The sequence below is a fragment of the Seriola dumerili genome, unplaced genomic scaffold, assembly GCF_002260705.1.
Source record: "Seriola dumerili isolate Sdu_G_001 unplaced genomic scaffold, Sdu_1.0 BDQW01001124.1, whole genome shotgun sequence".
Taxonomy (NCBI): Eukaryota; Metazoa; Chordata; class Actinopteri; order Carangiformes; family Carangidae; genus Seriola; species Seriola dumerili.
Genome location: NW_019175379.1, coordinates 3,996,623 through 4,022,571, shown reverse-complemented (window position 1 = coordinate 4,022,571; position 25,949 = coordinate 3,996,623). Strand labels below are relative to the sequence as shown.

General features: G+C 37.2%; 1 protein-coding gene across 1 annotated transcript in view; it reads right to left on the bottom strand.

Annotated features, from left to right (window-relative positions):
- The window catches only part of LOC111237822 (cadherin-12-like), a 90,357-nt gene that overhangs the window by 49,306 nt on the left and 15,102 nt on the right, over nt 1-25,949 (bottom strand). The window contains exon 2 of the mRNA XM_022767081.1: nt 9,631-10,064. Coding sequence (XP_022622802.1) covers nt 9,631-9,876 — 246 coding nt within the window. The 5' untranslated portion in view covers nt 9,877-10,064. The remainder of the gene's footprint in view (nt 1-9,630; nt 10,065-25,949) is intronic.

The window sequence follows — 25,949 nt, the reverse complement described above, 5'->3', positions numbered from 1 at the left end:
TTTCTGCAACCAGGATTATGTGCAGCTCCTCTCAGGAATGCATATGGAAGCCACAACTCTTTGCTGATAGCAAGCCGACATTGTTCCTTGAATGGCCCAGCAACCCTGCACCAGCAAGTACATTTACAAATCAGTAAACATTCTGAAAAGGGTTAGAGTAATTTAATGTGTTTGGTATTGATATTTACTGCTTTACAATATAAACATGCCCCTAACTTGTCTTATTGTAGCTTTATTATATTTTGTGTAGATATAGGTTCTGCTCCATATTAAATATAATATATGTTGTATCTTTTCTAAGAATTCATAATGTGGTTGTTAATTAGTTTAAATCCATTCAGTATCCATCTGTGTTTTGTATGCATTCCGGGCCTACTGCTGTCTTGAATATATTTTTATGCTGCTATTAATTATTAGGTCTGAAACTACCTTTCAATCCAACAACTATTCAGCCACTGTCCTACCAACCCAGTAGTGTGATGACAGACTGGCAGCATGTTGGTATATTGTAGGTGGCTCCAAGTTTGTGCATTGTCAGGCCAGTGCCATGTCATTCCACATCATGACTGCTGGTTGTGAAGGTTTTGGGAGGTAGTCAGTGTACTGGTGAGTTGCTGATGGAAAGAAAACACTGTCAAATGCTGCAAGCTTATTATAGCTGATCGATATTGGCTTGCGAGCCATTTCTTTGCTGCTGACAGCTTGGAGCTTGCTATCTGCGTTGTGTCACGCTTCAGTCAGGTAATAGGGATGGAGGTAAAAATGCACACATACACTCAGGAGACTACTGAAACGATGTATGTGTGTGTGTCTTAGGGCTGAATGATATGCAAAAAAATCATATTGTAATTATTTTGCGATAGAGTCACAATTGTAGTGGAAAAGGTAAATTTTGCATTTCATTTTCACAAAAAAAAAAAAAAAGTGAAAATGATGATGTGACTTTGGATGGGGTCTGTATCAAACAACCATGTTCCCTTACATCTGGAGAATATGATTTGTAGGCCGGGGCGTCTTGGTAGCACCACAATGCTGGAGTTACAATGGTAAGTTGTGACACATTTTACCTTTTTATCAAAACGTTGCAGCTCCTGTGATTTGGATATTGTGCTTGGCCATATTGCGATTTTCATAATATTTTGATTAATTGTTCAGTCCTAGTGTGTATGTGTGTGTGTGTGTGTCCAAATAAGAGAAGGAGAGAAATGAACCATGAGAAGACGGAGAAAGGACAAAATGGAATAGATTGACAGATATAGCCTAGGGTGTGTGACAACAAATAGAAGCCATTGAGTTATATTCACCTCCAGAGCTGTAATAGTGCAGTGCTCCGTACCTCTCACTTGCAGTCGTAAACAGGCATTCATGAGAACCAAACAGCTACATTCACTCTGGTTGATACAACTGTTACTTAGGTCAATGATTGTGTGAACTACTAAGATTCACTATGTAGCAGCTTTGTTAATAAAAGTTATGTAAAATACGTGTTTTCATGTTATGTTTTGCATGGCAAATAACATAGTGTAAGAATGATTTTTGACATATCACATTAATGTACATGATTGTTATTGATCTTAGAGACTGGGGTTAAGGCTTGATTCCCTTTTCTCATATCACACTTGATTAAACAATACAGTGATATTGATACAACATACAGAATGCAATTTTCTACCCAGAATCACAACAATATTCCCCATCAATGTCAAGATTCAAATGGAAAATGTTGACCATGGTTGTAAGTGATACCGATTGGGACATTAGCACGCCATTTGGAAATATGATCCAGGCAATTCAGGAGAAAAGTCCATTACCCATGAGGACAAAATATATGAAATATATTACTTTGGCAGGTCAGATGAATGACATCATTAGCTTTTATTTCAGATGTTCTTTTCAGAATTTCTTGCAACATTCATCATCAAAATACATTACAACTGTAAATGCCTTCAACCTCTTAATATGTTCTAACAAGCAACTGAATCACTGGCACACCTCATGCATAATCTTCAGGAGTGCAATCCCTTCAAATTACTTCGCACTTGACAGTGAATTAGTTAGGCAACACATTTCTAGATGAATTTCAGGATAAGATCATGTATGAGCGTCTAAAAGGAGAGTGTTTTATACACGTTTTACAAAAGCTGCTCATGTACTACAGTTAATTTATTTACATTCAAACATATATGCATATCTCTGTGTATAATTCCATTCATAAAACATCTGTATTAACACTAGAATGTAGGGTCATCTATTTGCTGATATACTGTATGCACTGGTGTGCCCTGTCTCAATGAATGCAGTATTGTTGTGTCAGGCAATCAGGTACTGCATTGGACATGCTTTATGGATGTCATGGAACACGATTATTGTTAGGCACTTTGCTCAGGCTCTGCATATAGTAGCCTTGCTTAGCTATAGGTCACTGAATAGACCTCTGCATACAGTGCAAAGCAATGAAGTTATGAAGCATGTGATTTTTAGAGACGATGTTAATTAGCTCCTGGCTTGCACTTAGTCCCACTGAAGTATTTTACAACAATGGCTATCATCATCATGGCGTGTAAACAGGTTTGCTGCTTTTATATGGGCCTCTTCAGGTTTTCAAGCATTTTATAGCTAAATTCCAGAGCATTTAAATTGAACCATATTTAACAATGTGGAACACGCTATCACCAGTGAGGCTGGTAAATTTCATATGGTCAGATAATGGAATCTCTTTGTTGGGCCTGGTGCATAAGTCTTGTTGAAAAGGTTTTTATGTCCTTCTGATAGGTCCTCATTGAAAGATTAAATTGAGGGCTCCACATCAGTAATAAATCTCAGCCAGGTGTGGGGTGGGACTGAGAGCAAGAGCCATCAATGAAAAGAGGGATGGTCATTCCTTGTCAGGCAGGAAGCAAGGGAATAAACAAGTTGTGGGAGAAACAGGGCTGCCCTTTCTAGGAAAAGTGGTTTATTGACTTTTATTTAAATGAGCGACCTTTAGTCGGCAAGTCTAAGGAACGAGGCATTGGAGCATGTCGCTGCATGCCATCACATGCTCTGTAAGGGTACTGAGAAACTTTTCTTTCCTTGTGTAGGTCCTAAGTGTGACTCTAAATAAGCTGATTGGGTTTCTTTTTAACCATCAGTGAATGTTGTGCTGTTATGGTTATGATGTTTGCTTTCTGAACACTTTATGCTAGAGGTATGGTTTTTTTTTTTTTTTTTTTTTTTTTATTGGAACAGATTCCCTTACTGCATTTTCTTGCAAAGTGTGTAATTTATTTATTCCCCTTTTGAGAGGGACTCACACATTTCCTTGTTATCATGTTCCCATGTATGAAAAGAAAACATGGTTGTGTCTGATGCTTTCTATGGGAAGGAACACAATAAAGTCCCACTGACGTGCAAAGATGTTTTTTCAGTACACTGAGAAACTAGAGTTGACGTTACCCATATGTGGGTCCAATCCCTCATCAATTAGATTGCAAAGGATAGGACTTTAAACAAATGCTCTGTGTAGTCTCTCTCAGCTCCCTTGGTTTCTATCCAGTCCCTCTGTACCTTCTCTATCTGTCTCTATCCTTTTAATACACACAACACGCTCCTCTTTTACTCATAAATCAAAGCCTTTATGTGCATTGTGCTATCACAGGATAAAGTCAGTATAAATTATTAGACGGTTCATATGGAAAATACAAGTGTACAAATGTTCTTTTCTTTTTTCCTGTTTGTTTCAAATTTTATCCACTTACATCCCAGTGATGCACTGTATGCTTTGTTTTGTAGCATCTTGTCAGAACGTCCCTGCATTGTTAGTCATGGCAAGCCTGAGAGATGTGTTGCTTTTGATTACACATCCCTGGTAGTAAGTGGTCATTAGAATATTAATCATGCATCAAAATAACAAGAACAGTATCTTTTTATGTAGATTCTGAATTGCCACATTACTATAATTCTAGAGAAAATATGTCAAACAGAAATTTCTGAACATTATTTTCAGATGGAGGGTGCCGTGAAGTTAGACAGAAATGCTGGGGAATAGCTGCTGAACTCAGCGGAGAGTTTAACAGAGAGTGAGGGAAGCAGCTTGGCTTGATATATAGCCTCACCACTAATGGCAGATTTTTCTTGCAGATAAACACTGCTCAGCATAGGAAAGGCCTCAGCATTATCTAATTGTGAGTGCACGGGGTCGTTACATTAACCCTCCTAAGCCCTCCGGGCTTTAATTGCTAATCTGCAATGATGCGACTGTTGTCAACCGGAGATTGTCAGAAGTTTTTCTACATGAAGGCATATAATGAATGTGAAATGTTGGTGCTCATGTTCTTATGGTTCTGTTGTCTCAAGTGAGACATTTTTTAAAACTGCAGAGGAGGACAGTCAAAAAAATCTAAAGCTAATCGTTTTTATCTGTTTGTTTACTCTTAATGGCTCTGGGTATTGGTAGTGACATCTCACTATTTTTCACTGAGAACACCAGCCTCGCAATAAATTTGAACTGTTAATAAGTGGCATAAAACCTTTTTCAAATATTCTTGCCAAACTGCTTTGTCTTTGTTTATAGTTGAGGTCCATTGTGGTATTAATACCCCCATTGTACTATTTTAAAAGTAATTGATTCACTTTAACCAGCAGTGTCATCTTCCACAGAGGAATCTTAGTAGAGACTCTCAAGAGATTGCGACTGTGTGAAAAATGAAATAATCACTCTTCTAAACCACTGCAGTTCAATTGCCCTTGAGCAAGGCCCTAGAGCAGTTGTTCCCATACTAATGCCAGCAGTAGGGACCAGTAGCAGCGCTAAAGACCATGCAGAATCTTGTCATGACCTTATTCGCACCTCAGGGTGCAAAGAGGATAATTAACTAAGTAGTATAAGTAACAGCCTCCAGTTGTGACTGTAGGTTTCCTAACATTCCCTTCACGTTGTGTCTGCCACCTCAACTTGCTTCATCAAGAATCTGTTAAGGCAAGAATATATAAACTGTTGCATGAATATTTTTATAAAGTGTGTGTGTGTGAGTGAGATATCATTATGAATAATATTGCTGTACAACTTGTTTTTTAGTTACAGTTTCTTTTCTCAAATTAGGATGCATACATTGGATATGTGAGTCTAAATTAATTAAGTCTAAATTAATTCATTCTTTATTTTCTAGTCATACTATGCCACCAAAACAAGTGGAAATGCAGACGATGCAAATTTTCCACTCATGCCACAGAAGAAAAAAAATGTTGCTTTCTCATAAATCCAAAATAGACCAGAGAGCATATAAAGATACATTTTTAGTGTTTCCTTTCCTCTATAATTAAGTGCACAATACAAAGATTTACCTATCCTTCATATGATGACATGCAATATCAGAAGAGAAGGGTTAGATATATGTTTGGGTAATCTATAATTTGAAATAATCTATGATTTGATGACTACTTTTAAAAGAAGTTTACAAATCAATATGACAGGAAAATTTTTAGAGTACATAATGTGTTGCACAAATGTCATCCAAAGCTTCATTTGTGTTTCAGTATGGCACTGAAAATGTTCACAAAAATAACTCTAGAAAGAGTAACACAGATAAAACCTTAATACAAACCACTAAAACAGGTGTGCAGTAAATGTAATCTCTGTTAAGGTTGTCGTATTCATTTTTTCATAGTAACTGTGTCAGAGAGGTTTTTTTGGAACATGTATTAGTAGGATGAGGCAATATTTTATTGGATTGCACTGTGCTGAAATCTATATTTTCAATTTTGTCCACCATTGATATATACAGTCTACCATATTATTGGACATGGGCTAGCACAGAGACAGTGAAACTTATATGTTGTGTGCAAGCACAAAGATGTATTGTATTCTTGTAAGGTTGTATTGGTTATACCGGTTTAACGGTGAAATAGATTAGTATCAAATAGCATACATAATTATTTGTGGAGTTGGTTGATGGAGTTGATATAGGTTTAGTGACTCATATGACCATTTTAAAATTCTAATGAAAAAGCAAACTGTAAGACATTCACAAGGACAGCTAAATGTTATCATCTTGTTTCCAAACACCTGCAGTCACTACAAGCAACCACTGGTGCATTCAGGTGAACGTCACCAGTTAATAGACAAATTAGTTGATCCGTAACTCGGGTACTCTGACTACACAGTGCATCATCAGTGGTTGTACCTCCTCCTTTCCTCCTCCAGTGGTTGTCTTGCATTTTGTATGCTGTCAGAACTGACAAAAATTACCGCATCTTGTTAGTAATGTGAATTATGTTTTTAATGGCCAGTGCTAATTAGTAGTGATTTGGCTGTTGCAATTACAGTTGGCAGTGATGCATTTAATTTAACACTCTTGAAATAGATTTTATCTTTGCTGACACAGTCAAGTTTTGATAAAACTGACACAGAATTTCAGCAAGACTTCAGTGTTGGAAGCATCACACCTTTCTAAATGATGTCGTCTTTTTTTTGTTTAATTGCACTGTAAGGTAAAGCAAAAACCAACCCAAAAACTAAATGAAACACTTTGTATAGATCCAGAGGCCTCAAAGATAAATAGCAGCTAAGAAAGCTATAAATAGATAAGGATTGACTTTATTACCTGCTCTCTCACCAGGTTTTCAGTCTTATATTTACACCTGTTGAACAACTAAAACATTTTAGCTATTTTCTTGTGCTTTTAATATGAAATGTACTACTGATTTGCAAAAAAATAAAGCTAACCACAATAATTCTCACTAAATGACTCATAATTCAAATCATCAGTGTTTTTATAGGGCAGCTCTAAAGATGAATAACTTATACATTAATACAAATACATCAAATGAAATCAGTTTGATTGTAAGCAAAAATTTACAGATCTCAGGTGCTCTTGAGCCTTGGATAACAGACTTGTTCATAAGACATCAAGAGAATCCAAGTAGTTACATAGCTACCATGCCAGTCTTGGGTAGGGATGTTATGCATGACCTTAAAATAAGAAAGTGAGCTTTCAGTATAAGCAGAGCAACTTTTTTCCAAAAACGAAAGGTAATCGATATTTTCCCAATGTGTATGAGCAGGAGAGGACGAGAGAAAACAAAAATCAATCAAAAAAAGAATATTGAACTGGAACAGCACTGTAAACAGACATTATGAATGCAAAACATTCACATGCTTATATCTCTCTCACATATGCATACATTTTTTCATCCACAAGTGTTTTTGGGATAGACAAGTGTTCAGAAGTTCTATGTAAAATCTTTTGGAAGCAACTTTGGGGGGAAATAAAAACTGAACACTCGACTTTTCCTCTTTGCTTCTGTTGCCTCTCATCAGAGTACACTGCCAGCATCGCCATAAACAAAATGCAATTTGAAGGTTGTTTTTGTAAAGCTACATTACCTTAGATGTGCACAGTGGATAATTATCCTATTTTGGTAAAGAAATTAGCAATAAACAGTTTCTATGGGAAAATATAAAGAATTTGTGTTATGCCAAAAAGTTACTCAAATATTAGTACACATAAAAAGTAGGACCAAAGCATGAAACTGTTACATAACCCAATTTTTAAGCACTGGCATTAACCTGCAAACCAGCCATAAATACTAAGGAAATCTACTACTACACTCTGCAGGTCACTGAATGGAAATCTTGTTTACGCTCTGGAGTGAATATGTTACCACAATTAGGCATTGATATATTACACGACAATCATTAATTGCCAAGACTTGTGGTCCATTTGAGTCAGTTTATCTGTCTTGAAAAGAAAAATGTTACCTTTTTATAGGCCTCTGTGATGGTACTTGATAAGTCCTTAAAAGATCTGTCAGTAACATCCTGCCCTTCTGGTCTCTAGCAAACTTTTATCCTGTTACAGCTACAATCATTTTAAAAGCAAAAGACTTTCCTTTAAGATTGTCCTGACAAAGGTCCCAGGATCTCATCTCCAAATGCTTTTCATATGGCATAGAATCAGTCAATTATTTTGAAGCAGTGCAGCAGCTCAGGATTAAGTGACTTAGGAGTGCAGGAGACAGCAGCCTCCCTCCCCCTACTTATAGCCTCTGAGACTTCCACAAACAGCATGGCTTGTCAGGGCTGATTGCAGTGGCACTGGGGCAGATAAGTCAGTCTTACTATTATCCTGTGTAAGCTAGGAGTGCCAAATTACAACTTTAGCCTTAAAACCCCCACAGAGTTTACTTACGGATGTCTTAAGCCACAGCAGAGAATAAAAAAAATCCTATACTTAAAACAGAGATGGCCGAGATTTTTTGGGGGGGGGGGGGGGGGCAAAAAGAAGTGTCTGATGGGATGTGTGTATATATCTCAGACTATTGGGTGTCGCTGCTGTCTTTTTATTGCTGTCAGCATCTTCCCTGGCTCATAACCATGATGTTCTGACAGTTTTACAAGGACTGTAGTTTAAATTTATTTCTACCATGCCATCGATTCTCCCATTGCTTCTCTGCCATGAGTATCTGGCTACTTTAACATAGAAGTGTAGGCACATCTCCATTATCATATCTAGATTTTTTTTTTCCCATGCCCAAAACTATTTATATCTTAAATCACTAACACACAGGGACAGTTTTACAAAAATGTTATTAGATTAAGATAATTAGGCTCAACTCTGTGGGCAAAGGACAATAGATCTCTTGTAGCAATTGCTATCAGGGTGGGTAGATGTAAGTGAACTGTTTGGAGTTACCTCCATTTATGTATGAATATGTCCTAAAATATGGTCAGATCGTCATCCAAGTTACATTGTGTTTGTTCATAATTCTATTTTAACCAATAACGCACAAATCCTTGTATTGTTCTTGACCATATTGAAAACATCATTCAAACATTCACAGTGTAGGCTGGAAAAAGAATGTGAAGCCCTCGGCTAATGACTTTAACAAAAGCTAATTGGAGTCAGGAGTTATCAAACCTGGAGTGCAATCAATGGAACCAGATTGGAGGTGTGGGTTAGAGCTTCTTTGATTTATAAAAAACACTTAAACAGTTTGAGTTTGCTGTTCACAAGATACATTTGCTGATGTGAAGAATGTTTCACAAAAAAAGGTCTCACAAGACTTAGGATCAAGAATTGATGATTTGCATAAAGCTGGAGAGTGTTACAGGGTCATCTCAGAGAGGGTGGATATTCATCAGTCCACAGTCTGACAAACTGTCTATAAATGGGCATGATTTAGTCCTATGGCTACTCTCCCTAGAAGTGGTTGCCCAGCTAAGATGACTCCTAAAGCAAAGGAATCATCAGGCTGCATACCAACATTGAAATATCATCCCAAAGGTGTGAAGTATGGTGGAAGGAGCATACTTTTCATTTTTTTGCCACTGTACTTTTATGTATATTTGTTTAACTGGAAAGCCTAACCTAAAAGATTGTCCCAGAGTTTATATGTACATATACTTGTGAATTATAAATAAATATATTGTGATGGTTTCTTATATATGTTAATGTTGCCCTGCTGAAACCAGAATAGCTTTAAACTTACTCAACATGACTGTTCTTTTCTGTTCTTTCTCTCCTATGTTATCTCCCTCACGTTCTATCGCTCCCTCCATTTACCACCAATTCAATTTCTTTCAAGCTCCTTACTATGTGATTTATGACTTCTTGCGCACCATAAATAACTGGGAAAAATAAGGCTCTTTACCTTGCCCACGTACTGTGGGTCTGACCCCATGTATTCCTCCAGTACAAAGAACTGGTTCCACACCCAGCCCCTTTTGACCCGCTGAAATCCAGCTGCCCCATTCCTCATAGGGCCCACCAAGCTCCTGGCGTGCTCCCTTCCTGTCCGGCTCCGTCCCAGTGGCGGTGAAGGTGGATGTAAAGAAGAGACTGAGCCTGCGTCGACAACAATCCACAGGAACAGCAGCAGGCAGTTCCTTGTTAGCATTGGCAATCTGTGAGGTTCAGGTCCCCAAGTTAAAGTCCAGTGATGAGAGCTGAGCCACACTGAAACAACTTGTGAAGGTCGTTATGGGGAATGGGTGAGGTGGGGGGCTGTACCGGGTGTGGCAAACCCGCAAAGCAGTTTTCCTGGGTCTGGCAGGATCCCACTTAGAGATTTATGGAGCTCATCACCTGAAGGAAACACAACAAATACTCAGTTTAAAGGGTTTGCTTTAGGTTTGCATTACCTAATCCTGCATTAGTTCATTACCTATATTCATGATGCAGTGTTATTATTCTGATTAGAGACAGTCTCACAGCACACATGCTCATCATGTACAGTAGGTATCTGTTGTTAATACTGAGCTGTTCAAAAATGCCAATGATTTTGTGCCAATTTATGGCCCCTATTTTTGTCCCCACCTCCCACCTGCTTTAGTTTTTAACTGCTCAGCGTTAGAATTATTTGCCTGCGTAAGGCTTACGTCTGCACTACACAGTTCTCTTGGATGTATCATCTCATTAGCTAGATTACTTGTCTCTTAAGTGAAAACTGTGACTTTGTTATGCTGTCAGATACATGCCACCACACACTGTGCTGCATACCTGTCAGTGTTACTGCAGTTCCTTGATTACCCATAAAGGGTGAAAGTCATGTATTATTTAATGACACTTTAATGAGAGGGTGCTGATGAGCTTTTATGATTTGCTTCAGAAACCATGCCTCAGTATTTTAGTTAAACCTTCCAGAAAGCTGCTAAAATTGGAGGAAAACCCTCTTCAAAAAAATTTTGACCAAAATGTGCTGTTGTTAGAGCAGTTGCAGCAACCATTTGAAGATATAGCATGATGCATTGGCAGTTCATTTATCAAAATGACATGTGTGCTGTATGAGATGTCAGTGCAAAGAACCATGCACACAATGATTTCTTTAAGATGCTTTGCTTTCTCTCAGACATCACTCTGGTGAGGAGCACAACAGATTTGACAAGCATGGCCACAGGAGATTGTTCCGCTTGCTGCGGAATGTCATTTGACAGACTGCTTTCTGTGAAAGAGGGAGCTCGTACAGAAGATTACCAATATGTAATCCAGCTCACAGATGTGCAATTGAATAATTAATTAGTTCTTTCTTCCAATATGTTTTTTTTTTTTATTTTTTTTTTATTTTTTTTTTTTTATGGCTTCACATATTTCAGTGGAACTACCAATGAGTTGGAAGCATGGGTGGGATGCAGCATTTTACAGCATTGTCCTGTCATACCATTGAAGCTGATTTAGCATGCATGAGTAAAGCACAAATGTAGTCAGGAAAAAAAAATGTGAATGCATATTTTTTACCACATACTTCAGACAATTTTTGAATAACTAAAATCTCTTCATACAACATTGTTCCTTTTTATAACAATACACCATGATTCCAGAAGTCCATGTAGCTCTGTTAAGTTACTCAAGGTGCAACTTGTGAGCTACTAAAATTCTGAATGCTGATAGACATAAAATGTCTGGTTTAAAGTTTATTTACCTGTATTGGTTGATGTCAGGTGAGTTATGTTTGGATAGGTAGCAGATTTTTATCATTAAGAGGAGTAAAATGTGATTTTTGGAATTTGACAATTGCTCATTATACAGTTGATGCATAGGAGAAAAGAAAATATTACAGAACCAACATAATTTGTTAAACATCATTCATTATTGAGCAAACAGCTATTGTCCTGTTGCTGTTCACACCTTGTTTGCAATCCTGGCTATCATCTCAACACTCAAGCATTCAGCTCTGGCTTTGTTATGAGATACTTAATTGCGCTGAAAACAAGAGAAGCGTACCACAAATGGTTGGAATGAAGAATGAAGCTAATGGTTTCCACACCTGTCTTATTGTTACTCTCTCCCTCCTAATGCACTTATAAGCTGTACAGTAATGGAAGACAGCGTGCCTCTAATTTCATAACTGGAGCCCTCATTGACATCATTGTCTTTGATTAATTATACAGACTTGGAACATCAGCTTCAGATGGAGACGACTTCAACAAGGTTATGCCGTGCAGCCAGATCCATTTATTCTCTGTCACCACAGTATCTTAAAAGTCAAAACTGATCTGCAAAGTTCTCAGTGCAAAATTGGCAGGAACTATCTGGACACGGGTCAGACATGCTTCTCCCGCAGGTCACTCCTCATTTAGCATTGACATAATGGAAAATGACTGTTCCCATAATTCCTGCAAAATCACGCCTCTGCCACTGTACAGCCCTGGGAGGGCTTGATGCATATTTTATGAGATAAGTTCATTAGCATGTGTCGGGCTTCGGTTGTGAGCCTTGACCCGTGTGTCTACTTCAGATAACACGACACAGTGGGCTGACAGCGTTCTCACACACCACCTTCAAAAATCAAAGAACATATGGCTAGCCGATCTGCTGGTGCAGATTACCACCCACAAGAGACTCCCACAGAAAGTTATTAGTCGTCAAGGCTGCCATAAACATGACAAACAAATAAGTAGACATTGACTTCGAGAATGGAGGGGAGTAATGAGTCATCTGGATCAAGTTTTTGTTTTGCATACACTTTCATGTCTTGATAGATATGTGGGCAGAGAGATTTTTTTTTTCCCCCTTCTTTAACAACTGCAGTGTTTTGCATTGTAGACTGACTCATTCAGAGACATAATGAAGCTATAGTTGTGAACCATAACCCTGAGTTATCACTCTTTTGTGTCAGTTTATAGATCTGTTTTTCATGCAATAGAAAGATGCAAAAAACATCTTATGATCATGCAACCAAAGCATGTACAGTCCACAGTACACAAAGGCAGCAGTATTGAACCCAATGGAGAGCAATACTGTAATATAGTATAGATAATTCAACATCTTATACGATCATTTTGCATAAACTGGCTTAAACATTTCACATTTAACTGAGAGAAGATGAAGTTGAGTGTCTGGATATGAGATAATGGATGTGAAGACAGGCTGTGTTGAGGTGTCCTGGACACTAATAGTTGTGGTAAGAGGAGTATCAGGATGAGCACATGTTGCCAGTCAAGATCTGCTTTTTAGGAACTGACCATGTTATCTGCAGTGGTGAGATTAATACTTTACAAACTGAATTATATGACAATAGTGTTTTTTTTTTTTAATTTAAAAAAAAAAAAAAAAAGCATTTCTATCAAATTTTGTTTCTTTTATTGAGTTTTTCTTTCCGCACAAACCCAGCTATAGTTTGTACTTTCTACAAAAGTAGTCATCTATTAATTCCACAGTTCAGTGGAGTAATTTGAGAATAGTAACCTGCCAGAAAATGATTAGCAAATAGAAAAGGTGATTAGTATTTAAAGCAAACATTAGTGTTGAATCGGTACTGATAAATACATTGCAGGGCTGTTTTTAAACTCTTCCTCAGGCATTACAATCATGTCATGAACCAGATTTTATTTGAAGACAACACAGTAAAATTTTAGTTGTTTTGTTTATGAAATTAGAGGCTCATGTAAGATGTCTTTTATGTATCTTTTAAAAATGTAGGGGTTTCTTCTGAAATGTAATGATTCCAGAAGAAATAAAAGTAATCTAGATGCAGCTGTTGTATTGTAAATCTTGAATATGTCTGCATTCACTTGCCTGAATATGACTGTCATGAGCATTAAATGTGCAAGTTCAAAAATCAACAATTCTCTGCAATTAAAAGAAAGGAAAACAACAGACTGGCAAAAACAGTTATGGCCTCTCTATTATTGTCAACATCTGTTTGTTATAGCAGTGAAGGCTCTTCTCATATTAACAGATGTGTTGATGTTCAGCACTGTCACCTCAGTGATCGAAATGGTGACCTCAACTGAACTGCAGCACTGGCTGATGAGAAAATATGTGCACCAAGGCTGAGGGGATGAAGGAAAAAAACTTTGAGTCAGTAAGGGAAATAGCTCTGAAGACATTGTTTTTGTATGGCTATATTATCATTGAAACCCTTCATGGGAAGAGTGGGATGAGAGAAGTGTAGGGGGAAGCAATGTAATGAAAATGGGAGTAACAACACAGCTGGCCAGTCGAGCTAAATTATCAAAGAACACCTCAAGCGTAGGTTATAGCACAACCAAAGTAATGAATAGTGAATGAAATGGCTTTGTTAGTTACTGAGACACATTTACTCATTTACAATGCAGTTTGGCTTTAGCCATTGTATTGGCTTGGCATAAAAACAGGGTCCCTTATCCATGTCTAGGTGTGAAACAATGACTATGCACCACAGTGGATATGTTGCTGTGTTTGGAAAAAAAGGATCCCACACTGACGACAGATTTTCTTTTCTTTATGATATTCATTGGACGGCTGCTTGCATGCAATGCCTGTGCACAAAACTTGGTTCCCTGAACAATGGAAACATTAATATGATGTGATGAGTCATCTTCCCCACTTTTTCTTACATCCCACGCACATTATGTTTGGGGAGAGCCAAAGGATGCCTTCAACTCACATCATGTCTCGCCAGTTGTTAAACTTGGTGGTGGATGTGAAATGCTGTGGGCACTCATACCAGGAATATGATGAGTTTTTACTTGGCCAAAGTCACCTCTCACTGTGTCACTGATACTGTTCCATCTATAATATAATAATAATAATAATAATAATAAAGTTCCCACCCATTGTGGTTCCCACTCAGACCTTGAAGACACAGGTATTGTAAATATTTGGGTTAAAGTCAGAATGCATTAATGAAAAGTTATCTAGGCACTTGTAGGACAGCACTGTGGGAAGACTGACATTTCCTTTTATTTGGCTCACCCCCTCTGTGTGCATCTTAGTTTACACATTAGAGGGGTTTTGACCACCAGCACAGCAATTTAAATGACCTACCTTTGCTGAAAATTTGGTTCAGCCATAAATAACCTTGTTGTTTTAAAGAGTGAATACCACTATTGAATGCCAGTAAGTATTTCTGAACCATAGATTTGTCGTGAAGAACACCTCTATCTTTCATTGAGTTCATTAGAACACAAAGACAGTAAGCCAAAACACATTCTTTTTAATAGTGACAAATGGCAACTTCTCTCATTGCCAAGGCTATTTCTGTGATAAATGTGGCTTGATGCTTCCTCTAGTAAAGTGCTATGTCGGCAGAACCCAGAAGTCATCACTGGAAAGAGGCTTTGCAGAGGGTTTTGGACTACAAAAATGTAAGCCTCAAGAAATCAATTTTTGTTGAAAAAAGTTACTTAAAGTAGTAGTTCAGTCACAAGTAGTATGTAATGTATTTATTTAAAATATATTACACAAACATTTAATTGCAAATTAAAAAAAACCTGTATTTCCTGAAATAATGTTTCATCCTAAGGATTGGTATCATTGTGGATCTGGGCATATTTTAAAGGACTAGTATCGGCTTAATAAAGCCGATCAAAATCATATTATTTCTTTACTATACTCTACTGTGTCTTGTCCATTTCAACCTGCTGGTGTTGCAGGGTTAGTGGCCTTTACCATAGACAGGCTCTACATGCAGCATTTCACTTGTATGCCAGTGAAAGAGCGTTTGAATGTGACTGTTTTTACACCTGGGTTGGTAAAATAATATCGCATGGATTCACTAAGCTCTAACTCTAATGCTCTCTTTCTCATAAGCAAAGAACTTTGTACAAAACATTCAGGTGCCCAGTGTTGACCATTGCTTTTGCAAGTTAAAATGACAAATGCTGCTGTCACATCAGCAGTTCCTGATTAATCCAAATTCTGTCAGTAAATTGATGGAAGGCCAAAATTAAAACTTTTTGTTGACCAGTGATTGGCCAAAGATCTTGTGAGAGGGAAGAAGTTCCACACTGCGACACCACTCAGTGTGACCACGAGTGTTATTGTAGGGTCAATGACTTCAAGAGTAATATTTCTTCTCTCTAACTGAACGTTTCACATTGATTTCAGGAATTACATTCTCCTAGTTCAATAATAAAGCTAATGGGCTTAATAACTTTGAACCAGTATCAAGTAGCTTGTGAAACTTAAGGTGTGTAAAATTTAGTAGTGTACTTATGTTAGTACACTACTCATATTGACCTGACAGTAAATATCAGGTCAATATGAGTATTGGCTCAGATTAGAAATCAGCAGATACCCAATGTTAAAAGACTTGGATCGGGAAATCAAGAAATTTGATCGAGACGTCCCTATTTTCAAAAATATACACAGTGGTTATGATGGAAAGGCTTTGACAAGTTACTGCCAGAAAGTACATACGGCAATAAAAGCAAGCGAGACAAGGTAAGTTTTGCTACAGCAAGAAATACAAAAGATGTAAATCTTTTCTTTCATATATATATATATATATATATCATATGAAATGTCTGTCATCCATCACTACTACTTTTCACTTTGACACCTTCTGTCTGTCTCTGTCTGAGACTATATTTTCAGCCTAAACCGAAGCCAATTCAGTGCTTGTTATCCATAAACAGGAATGAGGGAGGGAAAGAGGGATATTAACTTTCCTTTCATATTAAAATAAAATCTTATGTTGTCTTAGAGTAATGAGTATAATTCAAACTTCTAAGTACAGAAAAGTAAACTGGATAGGCAACACATCAAATATTAATAAAATGATAAATTTAAAGTACTAGTTTCCTCAGGCCTAATCATGTTTACACTGTCACTCCAGAGCTTAAGGTAATGTTTCTTATACAACCATAAACTGTAAATAATGAAAGCAACAAATCTTTTTCCCCTCAGGTTTCCTATAACTGATAATCCAGTGCTCAGCTATCTTTTATCATGTCTTATCATATCATATCATCTGAAGTTTTGACAGATACAAATATTCAGAGTCAGGAGACATGCCTGATCTTATTCTAGAGCAGTGAAAGACAGGCAGCTACTGAGATGAAAGATGAAAAGAAGCAGCGCTGTTGCCCCAAGGTAGCTATCGAGCACCATTGGTGCACAGGCAACTACTGTCATCTAGGCAGACAGTTGTATCCCTATGTGCTTGAGAAATAACTTTTGACCCTGTGACTTATGCTGCTTGAACAGTTCTTTATTAAAGAGAATATATTATGAGTAAGCATATATTCACTGTCTCTAACACCTTGTTTTAAAGACCTTTTTAAAAGGTGCTGCTTATCGAAAGCACATCAGTGTACCTGCAGTAGTGTCAGTCCTCTTTGTCAACATTGGATGCATTCAGTCAAAGTATTGGTCATCTGTGTTTTAGCAGTGCTTATACTGTACATGTTATACATAAATGTTGTAGTTATATATGTAAGTCACAAGCAAATAGATACAATAAAAATATGAGTGAAGCAAAATAATTCGTTTGACCAGTATAGACAGCTGCATTGATGAAAATTAAGCTTATGAGTTCTTGCACGCTTGTGTGTTATGGACGACTGAGTAACAAGGCTGATGTGAGTCTGGTGTAGACTACTTGTTATAGAGACTTTGCCAAAGCAGTTGATTGACATGTGTTTTTTAAGAAAGTAACTTGTGACCTTAAAATTCTGGTTCAGTCATGAACCGGTTTACTACTCGAGAGTTCTTCTTTTTTTTCCTTCTTTTAAAAAGTGTGTTCCTGCAGGGTACAAAAACGCTTTTTGAGTTGTTGTTGCAACCATAGATTACCTTTCCCCACTAGATAATATACTGATAGGATATGGCTTCATCAGTTCAATTTTGTCCAATTAGAAGCTCTTATATCATTGCGTTCGTACACTGCCTGAGATGGTATATCACCTTGAGTATTATCCAGTGATGATGAAAAATAAATTAGCTGAGTGTCCCACTGAACGAAGGTTGCCTCTCTGTTAGAAAATGAACTTTTCCCCCCAAAGATATGGAAGGCTTAGCTGTAGAGACAAAACTGGCCTGAGGCAATAAAGAAGCACCACACTGACTCAGCTCTCCCCAGTGTGAACACGTCTCTATCCCCTGCCAACAAAGTCTATGATGCAACAGATATGGCTCCATTGAAAGGTTATGATTAAAAAGAAAATACATATAAAACTTCAGATAGGTGCTGTGGATCTGAATTATGGATTTTTCTCCCTAACTCTTAGATGCTAAGGATAATCTGTGACATATTGCACACATACAAAAAGTATCCTGAAAGATTGAACAGCTCAAAACTGATGCATGGGTCCTGTTGTTTGAGTCAGAGCTGCCGCTGTTCTCTGATCTGAACTGAATGACTGTACATTGAAATAAAAGGTGTCAACGTGGAGACCTGTCAACACACAGCTTGACTATGAACCCACAAGCCAAATTGACAGTGGGGGGAATCTTGTTTTACTTGCTACTACAGGATGTGCAGTGCAAACTCAGATAGTGCCTCGACCCCTGCTGCTTAGTTCAAACTGAACTAAGGAAAGCCAGACTACAGGGCTGAATTTTGAACCCTGTTGTTTTGTTACAGATTGTGTCATTAAATTTTGCTGATGGCGATGCCAACTATTTACAGAGGTTATTGACGGGAAGTCAGATTATAACAAGACAGACATTGTGCTGAAGCACCCTGTCTTTTCTAGTTAGAAAAGAAAAATAAAATTTAGTCAAAACAAAAAATAAGAAACTAATAATTTCTACAGAAACTGATTGTTACATTACTAGTGATGGGTATAATCAATTTGTGAATGACAGTGACCAGTACAACTACTTTTCATTATGAACATGATGCTGCAGAAAGACTAACATCATCATGGGGATAACAGTTCTCTAATGTGCCCTTTGACAAACGAAGGGCTATTTCAGTAAAACCCCCAAACCTCCTTGTACAAACATATAATATTTTTGTTTATGTCACCCAAGGGATGGATTTACAGAAATGTTATTGTAGCTCAGCTTCTCTTCCGTGGACTAAAAAACACCATGTTGTTGTTTAACAGTCAGTGAATGACATTATTTGTTGGTGACTGCTCTACTCTGACAAGCTGTCAAATAATATAATAATTTATTCTTCTACTACAAGTGTTGCAGACATGCGTTCATGTCCCACAGTCCCACTAAATACAGGATTCTCAATTAAAAAATTTTACAATACAGTCAGTTGAACCTCAAATCTCCTGCTACCATCATAAATGTTATTTAATGGTGAGGTGATACTACAGCTGGCTGGGGACCAACACTCTTTTTACAAAAGCCAGTTTAAAATGTCTTTTTTTTTACCGTAATGCAATTTAAATCAAGAGTCCCTTAAATTACTGAATTTAATGCTTCCGTTATCCCCATACTATGTGAGGTACAGGCAAGGCCCCTTAAGTATAGGTACATTAAATTCAGTCATGGGGTAAACCCTTTAAGGAAGGGATAAATTGAGCAGCAAAAGTAACTGAGTTGAGCTGAGTTGAACTGAGCTGAGCTTAGTTGACTGATTTAACAACATATAAATAATGTCTAATCTGGTAAAATAGTTTTCAGTTCTTCCCAACTGCATTATGTTGACAAAACACGTTAAGTGTCAAAGGTTTCACTTGCCTGTGGATTGTGGAGCTATAATTTCATGTCTGCTCAATTTTAGTTTTATACTTTAGTAACATTAAGGCAGGACATCAATCTGTAAACTTATGGAATGCTATGGAAAGTGGTCATATAATGAATACACAACTTTATAGTGTATGGATAAACAAAGCCACCAGATAATGCTGTGCAGCAGAGAATTTGGCTTTATTTGCAACACAAACTTCTGACTGGCCAACTCAGTGGTGATTCAGTATTGTGGAGCTGGTCCTGCGCAGTTAATTTGTGTTGTTTCTATCAGATTATCCAAAACAGCATTTTCAGTATTAGTAGGTTTCCATCAAGCCTTCAATGGGTATAGTGAATGGAGGATTTTTAAGTAATTTGCCTTTGTGACCTTCATCAGTCATGTGCACAGCTGAAACTTTATGAGAAAACAATTGATGTACTGCAAGTTGGCCTCTTTAATCACAGATGAACAGCTTCTGTCTATTACAGCTGTTGTCTTCTTCTAATTACCCTGATGTAATAAGTGCATTTGTTTGCTGTGACAGACGTATATCCCAAACTATTATGACTGTCATTACCCGGCTGCAGCAGTTTTCAGCCGACGCGTTTCCCATTTTTGCTTAATTAGACATTGCTAAATGTTAACAGATAAAGCTTGGGCGAGCAAGTCAGTCCGTGTTCAGATTTACACCCAGGCTGAGCAGATGGCAATAAATTAGATATGAGAAAGAGAGAGGAGAGAGAGAGAATGGGCAGTGGCCTAAACAATTCTTGAATACATGTTTAATGGTAGAAAAAAAGAGAACCTGCCATGTTCACTTCTGTGCCATTTTCAAGGTGCCACTCCCCATTCTAATCAACAAGTGCAGAGCTGGTATTATAAGCAGTTTCCACTCTTCCCATCTGAGGTGGATATATTTTATTTTATTTTGTTTTTCGTTTGCTTCTCCAGTTATACATTGAAAAGCAAAGCTATTACGTGTGACAGCTTTAATATTGCATTGTATGTTCAACATTTAGGAAGTTTTCACCCAGTAACAGCCTTCACATCAACGACAGCCTCTGTACCTATCATGTTGATGCTCCACTGCTCATTTTGAGTACTCACAAATATATGAATCGTAAGCTTCTCAGGATTGTTATTCACTGAAGCCTTAAATGGGGCTAACATCTTCACGTCTGCAGTCAGCTGAATACTAATAGCATCCGACAGTTCAGTGTTGCCAGTCAGAGTTCTGTTTTGCAACAAGTGTATCTTTGTCAGTCTGTACAGAAATTAAAAACTTGTGAAACTTCTATTTGTGTCACCGCCAGTCGATCATGCAAGCGGTATGGAGTAACAGCAGTCTTATTGTCATGCTGTGCTGCAATATAAAGTTCTCTCTTAGCTTGAAAAGTAAGTACAGAATAAGTTAATGTTGAATAAATTATCTTCAGCTTGTGTTCAATTGTGTTTCATTCCTTTTGTTTACATTCTCTCTTCCACAGAAATGAATAGAGTCGATGGGGGAATTCTCCCTCGATGAATGCCTTATTATTTGATTATTTGAGACAGCTCTAAAAAGTGTGTATGTCTGGAGGCTTGGTGATGCTTAATTAAGTGGCTCTGATGCTGTGGAGCCGTCACTTTTGCGATTGGAGGATGGGGGAGAACTGAAAACAAATTAAGCCCTTTTGGTATGCACTATTGACAACAATGTGGTTCTCATGAATATGAAAATCAGCACTTGATGTGGTGTGTGGCAAATGCCTCTCATGACTGGAATACAGTATATTAACATCTCCCATGTCTCAAAGTTGTATGGGACGAATATGGTGCTCTTTTTTTCTTGTATGGCATTTATATGAGTGAAGGTAGCAGAAATAATGATTTTAAATTTTACAAAATCACAACCTGCCATTATAGTTTGTAGAATCACACATGAAAAAGTAAGCCTAACTTTGTGAGAGCACAATTCAAACAAGGCCATCATCAAGCAATGGTGGTGGCAAGCTGTTTGGTTGATGACACAATATACCCTCTAATAGTCACTGTACAGTATGTACAGTGGACAGTTACATTCATTATCATAACATTTGTTTCTTTCTGCATAAGATTTTCCACATGTTCGTAATGTGGCTTAGCTGTTATTGTTTAATGATGATATATTGATTATGACTATTTCATTACACATCTTTTCATACAGATTCGCCCTGAGCGTTTAACTTAACCATTTTATTCCAAATACAACCACATTAGTCTCTTTTTCAGAACAAGATTCATCACCATGGTTTTTCTATTACCACAGTAATCTAAATGCAAATTTTAACTGTCCCGTTTTCCACCAGGATGATGCTTCTGGCACAGCATGTGCACTAGAATTGAGATGTGTTTTTTTCCCCTCCTATTCTACCTCTGTTACATGGAAATTTAATCTCGAATGAAGACTGCTTATCATGTTGACATATTGCAAAAGAAAAGATGTCACTAATTGAACAAAAATAAAGCCTTGCAGTTAAAGCTTAACACTGTTTGTCTGCATCTACAGAACTAGACAGTCAGCTGTGTAAAACTGGGATGACTAAAGAGTCTAATATTATACTAAAATAAATCATCGCCTTGCAGGGAGGAATCAGCAAGTTTAGTTATGGATTCTGGTACCCTTGGATTATCAAGATCTTAATTTTGAATCTAATCAAATTGCAGTTTCAGCATCAAGTCCTTTTTTAAATGAAATGTGTAAATGTACTGCTGGGGATATGCTGCATTTACCATGTGGACTTAAATGGAAGCTTTGCACAGTTTTTGTCACTGAAGGTGTCAGCCTAGTTGCTTTCATTGCTCAGGGAGGAGAGTAATACACACCATACACACTGTCTACACACAGTGTGATGCCACAGCTATCTTGGATGCACTGATATGGACTGGTGGCAGTGAAAGGCTTCATCATTCCTGCCTTCCTTCTTGCCCCTGCCATAAATTTTCCCTGCATGGATATAGTCCTGAGTGACACCTGGTGAGTTGCTTTCTCCTATCTCCGCTCTTCTTCAGGACTGTAAATACATCTGTAGCGCAGAAGCTGAACGTGTCCGTCCTCGTGTAACTTTAAACCCATGTGTTGGTGGTCTGATACCAATAATCTTACTCTGCACGTCGCTGCTTTGGCATTGCCACTCAATTGTACTCTTATCAATGTGGTCAAGGACGCTTGCTGTGGCCTTTTTTTTTTTTTTATATCATCTCTTGTTCATTAAAGGAGTGAAAGCCGTGGAATATCTATATCCACATAATGTTTTTTTTTCACTGTCTCTTAAAGTAGGTATTTATCCAAAATGAAACACATCTATTTGTCTGCAACATAAAAATAGTCTCCAATGCTTACTAATTATTGTGTTATAGTTGCCTCTGTTTGTACATACAAATTTTAGGTGTCGAGAGTTGCACCTTGATGTACAGGAAGTTAATTCAGAATCTGAAAAACTTTTGATGCCTGCAGAGAAACAGCTTTTTTACAAGTTCACAAGGAAAGAGAAATCTTTCCTTGAGTCAGAGCCTGACAAAAGAAAGCTGGACTCTTATATGAAGGCTGAACCTGCAACAAAGAAATGATCAGATAAATACAAGGTTGACACTTTTTCAGTAAAGAAATCCCAAAGACATTTCAGTTTTCAGGCTTAGGATGTTTAAATGAGACAGCAAATTTTATCATCTTTACCATCTTTCTTGTTAACAAGGGGGCTTGCGGACAGGATTTTTAAAACGAGCCTGTGGGAGCCTATTTTACTCAATGTTACATGCTCAATTCTGTTTACTTCCCTAAGAAACTAATAGAACTATTTTCAGCTTTCTGTTTACCAGTTTTTTGTGAAGCTGACAGAAATTTAATCTGTCCTGTGAAAGAATAACACGCAAAGTTATGTGAGGGGAAAAAAAAAAATCTTTAGTTGGGGATGTGGTGAATTTTGTTATGCTGTGAAAATCACTCTTTTTAATCTCTGCAATGTTGTTTGAATAGGATGGTCCTCAAAACATCTTGACATTTTCTTTTAAAACAAAGGAGAGTCAAAGACCTGAGTAGTCTCAACTCTACGGTTGCTATTCAGGCTGCTAGATAACTGATAAATGCTTAAGTGCAAGAAGGCTCTCTCAACTGAGGCTAATTATACATTTTACAGTCTCTGCTGACAAACTGCTGTCTGTGTGTTGCTGGAATATAAAAAGTGGATTTAATGTTTCATTTACCATTTTGACATTTACCTGCCATTCAGCAGCTTCGGAATAAGAGATAAAGTAGAGGGAACACTAATCAGGGTCTCCCTGTACAGTAACAAGAGCTTACTTACTACTAGATAGTGCATGTGAGATGGCTACTACTACTTAACAAAAGTACAAATGACATTTTAATTGTAAAAGTTATTTGTCTGGCAGTTTCCTGGTGCAACATGTTTTTATTTATTTATTTAATCTTAAATAAGAGGGATTACAGGAAACTTCAAGCCCAGCCTTTTTCCTTCTCTGCCGCTGTCTGTGGTGCTGATTTCTTTCCAGCAGAACTGGCATCATGGATTTTAGCCTCACATCTTTTTTGTTTTCACAGTTCTTGAATGTCTATATAGACGTTAGAAAGAACGGGAAAGTCTCTTCTTTGCTCTCAAATATACACAGTATGATTGTTAAATACAGTGCAAAGACATTGACAAGGTTAATGATTTGAGCATCCGATAACTGCCGTCAAATGTCGGCACTCGCTTATTCTTTGGTAATCAAGTACCAGTGGAAATAACACTATACGCTATGAACATTATTACATTATGGTAAGATTCAAAGCAACATGTAGAAACACTGAATTAAAAGGAATAACTCATAGAATTTCATCTTGTCAAAGATAAACCTCTGAAGTTTGCACACAGTTAATGTATTAAATTAGTTTTTTTCAGCATGTGACAATATTTCAATAATCTATATTGCTATACTCGTGTTGAGCTTTCCTTTAGAAAGAGAAATGGGTTTATACAAACATTTTAATCATTTCTGCTGATAATTACGTGTGAAAGCATATCTGCTGTAGTCCAATAAGCATTTAGAATAAATGATGAGGAATTTTTAAATCGGTATGGTCTGCTTAATTATTTAATGTCTCGAATGGATTCAGTAGTCTACATCAAATGGATGAACATCAAACAGAGGATAAGGAGATGACAATTATTCTGCTGCAGAACTTCCCATCCACTCTAAATGGAATATACAAATCTTTGAATTTCGCAGGTAGAAAACCCCTTTGCTAACTTACACCATCTCACTCTGTCTATTCAATTTTATTAATTATTTGAATATCAATATGTGAACAAAAGTATGTTCATGAAAGTACAAAAAATAGTTTAAAAATAGTTGCATGTTAAACAATGTAATACAGGACTTTATAGAATGTTTTCCAATATCAATACATTATATTTGCAGCTGCAAAGAGTGATAGAATTGATGTGTTGACTAATAGTATACAGTTTGTAGTATAATAGTTAATAGTATGGAGTATGGAGTCTGTCCATATTTTGACAGTCAAGATATCTAACTCCACAGGTTTTGCCATTGTTCGACTACATCTTTTGCAACAAATGATAACAAAGATGCAGAATAACTGCAGGGATTCCACACAATCCTGGCACAAGGAGAAACACAGTAACATGTAAAATTATTATACAGAGTTGTTAATCAGTGTGTACCTAGGTTCAGTGTTTTCACAATTACTCTGTCTGACAGAAGACTTATACTGAGTGTTGCATGGATCAGATGTGTGACATTTTATTGCAGGAACACCGACACACCCTGGGACCTGCAACATATTGAAAAGAGGCATGACCCTGACCTATAACCCCATGCATTACTGTCAATAAAGATGAGCATAAATCAGATGGGTATACAAGCTCACATGTCACTCAGGAGGATAAGGATATTCTGTTGCTGCAAACTTCTACTGCAGATTCATCATTTAGGACCTTTTAACAATAGTAGTAAAAATTATTGCCAAACCTATTGTAATTGACCAATAGATCTTTCAGAATGACTTCCTTACTCCACTTTACCACTTTACTTAAAGTAATTATGCATCATACACCTATATAATACAGTGAGCAGTTGTAACAGACTATGAATATGTTTACTTTCAGTGTCTCTTCCAAGTAAAGGTTTTTAGATAATTGTGTTAGACCTATCTGATTGCGAGTGCTCCTGTCGCTTGCCCGGCGTGACCGTAATTAATACGAGAGTAAGAATATAGACCCAAACCACATTAAAAAAAAAAAAAATCCTTTAAAACACCTCTTTAGTGTCAGTGTGAGCTCTGGATACATTACAGGCATTAAAGATAAGTTAATAAAAATATACATCACAGGCCAGTTTAATTAAATATATAGTGTGCAGTTTTTTTTATATAGCTGCAGCCAGGGTGAAATATCCATTGGGTCTTTGGTGGATGACTTGCCTGGCTGATGAACTGATAAACGTCCATTATAACTCAGATTTGTACTCTTGCAGCCTTGCTGGTCTTGCTCTAATTATGTGATTGAGAATTAGATACATGTTCTACACTGTACCTTTTTGATAGATTTTAGATTATGTATGGAGGTTGCACTGCGGATACTTAAACAAATAGCTCT